This window comes from Engraulis encrasicolus, chromosome 11 (genome assembly GCF_034702125.1).
Source record: "Engraulis encrasicolus isolate BLACKSEA-1 chromosome 11, IST_EnEncr_1.0, whole genome shotgun sequence".
NCBI classification, from domain to species: domain Eukaryota; kingdom Metazoa; phylum Chordata; class Actinopteri; order Clupeiformes; family Engraulidae; genus Engraulis; species Engraulis encrasicolus.
The window spans coordinates 33,209,522-33,219,521 of record NC_085867.1 but is presented as its reverse complement, the minus strand read 5'-3'; the positions used below and the strand labels follow the sequence as shown (position 1 = coordinate 33,219,521).

Sequence of the window (10,000 nt, the reverse complement as noted above, 5' to 3'; positions counted from 1 at the left end):
CCAGAGAAAAAAAATGCATCAACATTAACTGTATCAGCGGAATCAATAAAGCGACTGAATCCTGCACCAGTTTATGCCATGTCTAGTCAGGGCAACTTGTGACAAATAAAGTATGTATGCTGACAATTCCACCCCAATAAACTAACAGCTACAGCATAACAGTGCATCTATGGGGCATCAACCACGCCATCCTCATCTTCATCATCCTCATCATCATCATCATCGTCCTCATCATCATTCATCATCATCCTCATCATCATCAAGTTAACTTCATCATCATCAAATTAACTTCAGAGAATCATCAGAGCGTTAACTTTCAAGTCAAAAGAAAGGCAATTGATGAGGCTGTTTTCCAAATTCTTAACCAGCTCTTCAATACAGATACTATAGATATCCTAGGACAAGTGACTGATGCAAACACACGCACGCGCACACGCACGCACGCACGCACGCACGCACGCACGCACGCACGCACGCACGCACGCACGCACGCACGCACGCACGCACGCACACACACACACACACACACACACACACACACACACACACACACACACACTAACCACTGTATGTCCCACCATTCAGCTGCAACACTCATTGGGGTGGTCAAAATATGTGAATGGAGTGAGAGGAGAAAGGGAGAGAGTGAATTAAAGAGAAAGAGTGAGAGAGAGAGAGAGAGAGAGAGAGAGAGAGAGAGAGAGAGAGAGAGAGAGAGAGAGAGCGCAAAGAGAGGAAGATCACTGAAATAGTGTGTTATAAAAAGACAGAGAGAGAGAGAGAGAGATGGAGAGCTAAATAAAGACAGATCAGGAGTAGGAAGAGGAATGTGTGTGTGTGTGTGTGTGTGTGTGTGTGTGTGTGTGTGTGTGTGTGTGTGTGTGTGTGTGGTGTGTGTGTGTGTGTGTGTGTGTGTGTGTGTGTGTGTGTGTGTGTGTGTGTGTGTGTGTGTGTGTGTGTGTGTGTGTGTGTGTGTGTGTGTGGGTGGGTGGGTGAAAGATTGTGTATAAATCTGAAAGACAGAATGAGGAAGAAACAGGCAGATTGTGTGTGTGTGTGTATGTCTGAGAGTGCAGAGAGAGAGAGAGAGAGAGAGAGAGAGAGAGAGAGAGAGAGAGAGAGAGAGAGTAGAGAGAAGAAAGTAGAAGAGACAGACATGAAAGTGTGTCACGAGGAAAAATAGGAATACAAAACAGAGGAAGAGATTGAAAGACAGACAGAAAGATAGACAGGCAGTGAGAGGATGGGGCGATGGAGGAGGGAGAGAGAGAGAGAGAGCGAGAGAGAGAGAGAGAGAGAGAGAGAGAGAGAAAGAGAGAGAGAAAGAAGAAGAGACAGTGACAAAAAAACAGACAGAGAAAGAGACAGATATAGAAAGAAAGAGGGGGGAGAAAGAGAAAGAGAGACAGAGACAGAGACAGAAAAAACTGACAGAGACAGAAAGAGAGAGAGAGAGAGAAAGAGGGGGGAGAGAGAGAAAGAGAAATGGAAAGAGAGAGAGAAAGAGAAAGGGAAAGAGAAAGAGAAAAAGCCAAGAGCCTGCGCTGGCTGGCTGGCTGGCTGGTTGGCTGGTCCTGCTTGCGTAGAACGGTACCTGCTCCATGGAGGCGAAGTTGTCCCTGCGCTGCTGCTGAAGCTGCTTGTGGATGTTGTCCCTCAGACACTGGCACACACGCCTCTTCTGCTCCACAGAGTACGCCTCCAGGCTCAGCAGACAGTCACACTTCTGCTCCCCGCACAGAGAGAGAGAGGGAGGGAGGAGGAAGAAGAGAGAGGGAGGGAGAGAGGGAGGGAGGGAGGGAGAGAGGAAGAAGAGAGAGGGAGGGAGAGAGGGAGGGAGGGAGAGAGAGGGAGGAAGAGAGAGGGAGAGATGGAGGGAGAGAGAGAGGGAGGGAGGGAGGAAGAGGGAGAGGGAGGGAGGGAGGAAGAGGGAGAGGTAGAGAGAGAGGAGAAAGGGAGAGGGAGAGAGAGAGGAGAGAGGGAGGAGGGAGTGAGGGAGGGAGGGAGGGAGTGGGAAGAGAGAGGGAGGGAAAAGGCAGAGAGGAGTGAGGGAGTGAGGGAGGGGCAGTGGGAGAAAGAGCAAGAGAGAGAGATGGGGAGGGGAGAGGGAGAGAGGGGAGAGGGAGGGGCAGAGAGTGGGGGACGAAGAGAGAGAGAGAGGGTTGAGAGGGAGGGAGAAGGAGAGAGGGAAGGGGGAGAGAGAGAGAGTAAGGGAGGGAGAATAGTTAGAGAGGGAAGGAGGAGACAGAGAAAGAGGGAGGGGAAAGAAGGGAGTAGGGCAGGGAAAAAATAGAGAGAAGCAGGGATGAGAGGAGAGGAAAGGAGTGGAGAGGAGAGGCAGTGCACGAGAGATGGGGGAAAAATGGAAAAGAGGGAGAAAAAAACAAGGGAGGCACAGTGGGAAGTAGAGAAATTGTGGTTGGTAGGAAGAGAAAAAGAGAGAAAGAGGGAGAAGAGGAGAGAGGAAGGGAGGGCAATGTAAAGGGGAGAAAGCGTGAAAGAAGAGGGAAGGAACCGAAAGAAAGGCAGGTGGGGCAGAGGGGAGTGGCAGGGGGGGAAAAAGCAAGGATGGATAGAATAAAAGGTGGGCAGAAAGAAAGAACGAGTGATACGGTAGAAGGGATGGGAGGAGGGATACAGAGAATGAATGGGACAGAAATACAGTAGAGCTCAGGTTAGCCTTTTGTTAAGCCCACTATAGAGGAATCACACACACACACACACACACGCAGACACGCTGCATCAGTGAGTAACACACACACACACACACACACACACACACACACACACACACACACACACACACACACACACACACACACACACACACACACACACACACACACACACACCACAGACGTGCTTGCACGTGCACGCACACCTACACACACAGAGACACATAGACACACACAGAGTGTAGGTTAGCCTTTTGATAACTCAGTTGTTGAACCATCACAGGCTACACTACCACCTGCTGAGATTGTGATGTGAGCAACCATGCACGCACGCACGCACGCACGCACGCACGCACACACGCACTCATGCACACACACACACACCTCGTGCTGCATCAGTGAGTGAGTAACTAACACACACACACACACACACACACACACACACACACACACACACACACACACACACACACACACACACACACACACACACACACACACACACACACACACACACACACACACACACACACACACACACACACACACACACACACACACACACACACACACACACACACAGAGAATATTACACTGAGAACTTTCCTCAGCTGTACAAAGCTACACACTCAGCAATGGCGTAGGAGGTGATGGATGACAGTTTGAGGGGAAAGAATGTTGAAATTCTGATAAATAAGTGTGTGAGTGTGTGTGTGTGTTTGTGTGCGTGTGCATGTGCATGTGCATGTGAGTGTGTGTGTGTGTGTGTGTGTGTGTGTGTGTGTGTGTGTGTGTGTGTGTGTGTGTGTGTGTGTGTGTGTGTGTGTGTGTGTGTGTGTGTGTGTGTGTGTGTGTGTGTGTGTGTTTGTGTGTGTGTGTGTGAGAGAGAGAGAGAGAGAGAGAGAGAGAGAGAGAGAGAGAGAGAGAGAGAGAGAGAGAACGCCACATTTTAGCATCATAGCATATGTTATGATTATACAGTACGTTGGCCTATATGCTTGAAAATCAGCGCCTCTGTAAGTTTTGATCTTGCAGTGAGTGCATTCAAAGAAAACGTTTGTAGAGCACTCTATGTTATTAAAAGAAACGTTAATAAAATTCAAATCTCAATTAAGATCTTGTGCTAAATCTTTGACAGTGTTATTATGGCTATTGCACTGGGTCGACTCAGCAGGATAGACTGTGCTAGATGCGACAAACATCCCATAGAATCAGAATTTCCCATCCCATGGAATCCATGCAGAATTTCTTAGAAACATCCTCAGAGTCCAAAGAAAAATGAGGCAGATTCCCACTGGTAATAAATGTCCTTAATATTGATAAGTTATTGTTGACAGTAAGCTTTGGCAATACTGATACTATACACATAGGCATGTTTGTGCGTGCGTGCGTGCGTGCGTGCGGACACCTAACCATTGGCTACAAACAACAGCGAACACCCATCCTTGCTTACATTATTACATTGCACTTAGCTGACGCTTTCATTTTATTCAAAGCGACTTACAACTATTATTTTTCAGGTTATTGGTTACAGTCCCTGGAGCAATTTGGGGTTAGGTGCCTTGCTCAAGGGCACTTCAGCCATGGATGGAGATGTAGGGAGAGGTCAGGGGGGATTCGAACCTGCAACCCCTAGATTGAAAGACCAACTCTCTAACCACTAGGCCACGGCTGCCCCACGATGGATGCCAACAACGCAACCATGTTTACCCAGGCTTATCAGCCTATTTTACAGGGGTATATAGGGGGGGAGAGAGAGAGAGAGAGAGAGATGTGTGGTAGGTAGTTTGCCAAATATAAACAGTTTCATTACACTGTGTGGTCTCAAATGGCTTTACACTCTTACATCGGTGTACAATATATGACCATCTTCAGCAGTGGTTTGTTGGACAAACACCCTCATGAGTCTCCCACGCCCCCTTGACCTCATCATAAGCCTGCCAACACCCCCCTTGGTATTAAACAAATAAAATAGACTAATGCCCACCAATGGTAACTGAACAACACCACACACACACACACACACCCTCGGCTCCATTGTTCTTGACGTCCCCCGAGGGGGGGGGGCTGTAGAGCCCCTGTTGGGCAAACACTAAAGAAACACTAACTGATGGCCAATTCCTGCATGGGATATCTTATTAGTGTTCTCTGCGAACAGACCCTGACGTCTTATTGAGCTGCTGGGCTGGGAGAACAGTGATCAATAATAGAAACCACAGGCAGGACGAGGACAGCCACACATCACACATGTCTAATGTGCAATTACCTGACATCATATGCACATACACTAATGGTTGTGTGTGCATGCATGTATCTGTGTACTGTGCACACTTGTGTCTGCTGTGCATTGCAGTGGGTGGTTGAATACGTAGCTGGTGGGCATACAGTATGAGTCACTACACTCAAGTTTCAAGTTTCAATTACTATCATTATTATTATTTATTATTATTGGGGACCAGGCATAATTGAGCTTTCTTAGAAACCCCTTTGGCAGCGTCCAGTAATGGCCACTGATGGGTGATGACGATGCCCTGAGCTATTAGCCTGATTATCATCGACTTTCAAATCTCCTCGAGACTTGGTCTGACCAACTAAATAACAATTAACATTTCCCAAACGGCATCTCCCAAACGGCCTCCCTTGGTTTGCTGATGGTTGTTTGCTTCCCGACAAAGTGGGAGGAGTTCCCAATTTTTGGGGAGCTCAGAAAGTACTTGCATTGCTCCTGACCTGACGCTGAAAGTGTTGCGCCACTAGGAGTGTACAGCTTGGCTACTGAGCTGTATCATCAAGTACAGCAGTCATCAAATCTGCTCAACGGGTAATCAAAACTGAACTACCCAACATCCAGGATCTTTACAATCAACAGTGTCTAAGGAAGGCCAAACGAATGAGAGTGGATCCGCACCACCCAAGCTACACACAATTCACCAATACTACCATCTGTCCGCTGATACAGGTGCACACGCGCCCACACCTGCCGACTTAGGGACAGCCTCTTTCCTCAATCCATCAGGCTGTTGAACTCCAAATCACCATAGGAAGGAATCCAGTCTTTCACTCATCATATATCCCCTTTTCTCCAAACTGCCTTTTTTAAAATGCAGCTCTTAAAACTTTTTCAATATTTCTTTTTCCTTACTTATACTTTTGCCTTTTTACTTTTTACCTATTTGGGACTCTACGAGCAGGAAAGCTTTTCTTTGTATATACATGTATATGTTTCAACTATTTATTTACACATGACAATAAAATATCTTGTATCTTGAATCTTGTACCCTGCATCAGTGCCGCTGTCTGCCAGCCTGCACACAGATGCCCAAAGGGACGGTGGCTTTGCCTTAGACAGACACGGCTGTGGCAGGTGATTATGGGACAGATCCGCTCTAGGCTGTGTTGCTGTACCTGAGGGGATCCCTATGTGTCTGACGGACAGAGAGAGAGAGAGAGAGAGAGAGAGAGAGAGAGAGAGAGAGAGAGAGAGAGGGAGAGAGAGAGAGAGAGAGAGAGAGAGGGAGAGAGAGAGAGAGAGAGAGAGCGAGAGAGAGAGAGAGAGAGAGAGAGAGAGAGAGAGAGAGAGAGATCCGCTCTAGGTTGTGGTGCTATCCCTGAGGGGATCCCTCCGTGTTTGACAGGAAGAGAGTGTGATGCACACAGCAGGTGATTATAGTATTTCCTTGTTCTTGACCTGACCAATCTCTGGTTCTGCTTCTACCTGGGGAATGTGGTGTCTGTGTTTGTTATTGACTCGCAATGAATAAATTCGTCCCCAATCTTACAAAAGCCAACCCCGAGGAAAACTGGGGATATGCTTTTGCTGTGGATGGAATCCATTCACAGCATCACAACAAAGTGATTTCCCATTCCCACCTCTCTCTGTCCTTATTGTCTGCTCCGGTTCTATTATCCAGATCAAATGAATTCAAAATTGCAACTTCGAAAATGAGGTCCATTTGTTCACAACTCATTTGACTCTCTTCTCTTATATTCTCCACTGCAGAGCCTGCATTTTTTTCCCATCACCATTAATCACGATTTTCATTTCATTTAATCATGGCAGCAAAAAATGTGATTTCGATTAAAATTTGATTAATTGTGCAGCCACTACACACACACACACACACACACACACACACACACACACACACACACACACACACACACACACACACACACACACACACACACACACACACACACACACACACACACACACACACACACACACAGACGCATATATGCATGCAGGTTGGTGCACATACACGCACGTGTGCACAAACACACACATGCACGTGCACGCGCGCACACACACACACACACACACACACACACACACACACACACACACACACACACACACACGCGCACACACACAAGCACACGCACACACCTTGATATGTCATTTTCTTCTCTGGCTTTTTAGAGTACTTGAGCAAACGAATGAGAAGCCCTGCTTAGGAAATGCAGCAACTGGACAGCCTGCGTAGTGGACAGCAGAGTCCACAGGGCATATCCATACCCCAGCAGGGAAGCCGACACAGGATGGGAACAGAAGAGGTCAGTTGTCCGGGGCCCAGTGAGAGAAGGGGCCCAGAACTGGGTCCTCATCACAGTGTATGCATTGGGTCGGGGGGGCCCTCTAAGATGATTCTGTCCTGGGCCCAGCCACAGCTGGTCACCAGTACAGTAAAAAGAAGTTATGCTGCAGCAGTCTTGCCGACTAAGCAGTCGATCCGCAGGGATTGCAGAGTGTGAAGCGGTCTTTTACTCGCATTGTGCTTTTTTACAGTTTCTCGATAATTGGTCATTCAGTCCCCCAGCGAGAGAGAGTGAGCAACTTTCAGCCTTGTGCAGTGCGGCATAGCAGGCTTGTGTGACGTCAGAGTGGCGTCAGACCTCTTTTGAGGATTTAATGAGATTGCACTCTGGCACTCTGGCTAGCAAAAAGGCATCATCCATGTGTACATACAGTAAAGCACTGTTCTATGCATTAATGTGACGAGGACAGTGGTTGAAGAGAGTTATGTATACACACAAACACACACACGCACGCACGCGCGCACACACACACACACACACACACACACACACACACACACACACACACACACACACACACACACACACACACACACACACACACACACACACACACACAAGCAAAGAAAAACACTGTTTCTTTCTGTGTCTTTCTTTCTCTCTCATGCATACAAACGCACACACACGCACACACGCACACGCACACACACACACACACACACACGCACACACGCGCACACACACACACACACACACACACACACACACACACACACACACACACACACACACACACACACGCACTCAAAACAGTGTTGCAGTGTACACACTATTGCATGTATTACCAAGAGGTTAAAGGTTTCATCTGTTGTGGAGGTGGCAGAGTTGAAGCAGAGTTCAAAAAGAATAGTAAAGACGAAAAACAAACCAAAAGGTCAGAGTGGGTCTTAAAATGAGTCATGGTACACTGAGGCATCATGGGTAAAGAATATTCGGTTAAACAGGAGAGATGATGATGATGATGATGATGATGATGATGATGATGATGATGATGATGATCACTCTGGCTCGATTGGAGCAACATACGTAAACATTAGATGTGTGGCACCTCTCCCACTCTGTGTGTAGGCTACCTCTCCCACATGTACAGCACTTGTGAGAGCTTATGTAAATCTTTTACATAAGAACAGTGGGGAGGCCCAGTTACAATGTTGTTAGCAGACATGCCCAGGGTACTACTGCAGCATAACATGAGCACACTATCACGCTGTAGTTTCATAGCATACATCAAGTGGACATGTCCTTATTATTTCACACTTGGGAGACAATTTCATCCAGACTAAGTTAAAGAGGACATGAACAAGTCGTAATATTGCAAATTACCAAAATATACATTTCGTAATTAGAATAATCTGTGTAAAAAGGGATGCCGTACGTGCGATTCATAGCTAAAGCAACTGCTGGGGGGACATGGTACAATTTTTGGGCAGAACAAGTAAGTAAAGCGCAATTCCCCATGCATTTTATGGGAGACTTGAACCGATTTCAAACAGTAGTTTCCTGTCCCTTTCAAACAACACAACTATTTTTCGGTCTGATCCTTTATTTTAGAGAGCTATGAAACTGTTTAAATGACCAATAAGCATTGTTAGTTGCGTTGATTGTCTATCTAAAGTATTCTAAAACAATTCTGTCAGTCATACACAACGAGCCGGCAGTGTTTCTCAGTGTGAAATAAAAAATAAAAAACATATAGCCTAAATGTATAGTATACTGTACACTGTAAAAAGTGAATAAAGCGCCGTATTATGTGTATTAAAGGCCATCTCATTTTCTCATCTCCAAGCGCAGAATAACAGGCGTCCTTGCGTGACCCGCGTATTAGAAAGAGTGCATTAGAATGAGGCCAGTCACGAAGCCAAGTTTATAGATGGCCATCCTGCGGTGCTTTGTCTTCTGTGGCCGGGTGGGATCAATGGCTACGGTTACGCCAGGACATTTAGGCGGAAAAACAGAGAAAGAGAGAGAGAGAGAGAGAGAGAGAGAGAGAGAGAGAGAGAGAGAGAGAGAAAGAGAGAGAGAGAGAGAAGTTTAGAGAGAAAGAAATAGAGAAACAGACAGAATAGAGACAGAATAGAGAGAAAAATGGCAGGAGGACAAAAAACGACAGAGAAGGATAGATGGGAAGAGGGCAAATGGGAAATGAGAGTTAGGTGACAGGGTCATTTATTAGGGGTTGTTATTGTTTCTGGTGCCCCACCCCGGTATCTCCATCTCTCCATCTCCAGCTGTCTGTCTCTCTCTTTCTCTTTCTCTCTCTCTCTCTCTCTGCCACACGCACATCCTTCTGCCCAGAAGAAATGGATACAGCAACACACATCTCTCTCTCTCTCTCTCTCTCTCTCTCTCTCTCTCTCTCTCTCTCTCTCTCTCAGAGGGGAGATGGAGCACAGCAGCTTTAGTTACGGAGGCTAAAATCAATATAGTTATTCCGCCTCCATCCATCATTTGAACTTAAATCAGAGCGCGCTCAGTCCACACACATCCCTCTACCCAGCAGCATCCACCTCTCTGTGGTCTGTATGTGGTCTGCTTTCTCCTCCATTGTACTTTCTCTCCATCTATTTCTTTTTTATCCATTTCTGTCCCCTCTTTCACTCCTTTCCTCAATTCCTGACTCCTCCCCATTCCTTGCCCATTCTTGCTCCCAATCTGATTTTCTCTTTCTTTGTTTTGCTCCTGTGTTCATCTCTCCTTCCGCAATCTTATCGTTTCCATTTACCAAA

The 10,000-nt window shown here is 46.7% G+C and overlaps 1 protein-coding gene across 1 annotated transcript in view; it reads right to left on the bottom strand.

The window, feature by feature from the left end:
- Nucleotides 1-10,000, bottom strand: part of rgs3a (regulator of G protein signaling 3a) — a 269,497-nt gene that overhangs the window by 171,883 nt on the left and 87,614 nt on the right. Inside the window, exon 10 of the mRNA XM_063210505.1 lies at nucleotides 1,595-1,726. Coding sequence (XP_063066575.1) covers nucleotides 1,595-1,726 — 132 coding nt within the window. The remainder of the gene's footprint in view (nucleotides 1-1,594; nucleotides 1,727-10,000) is intronic.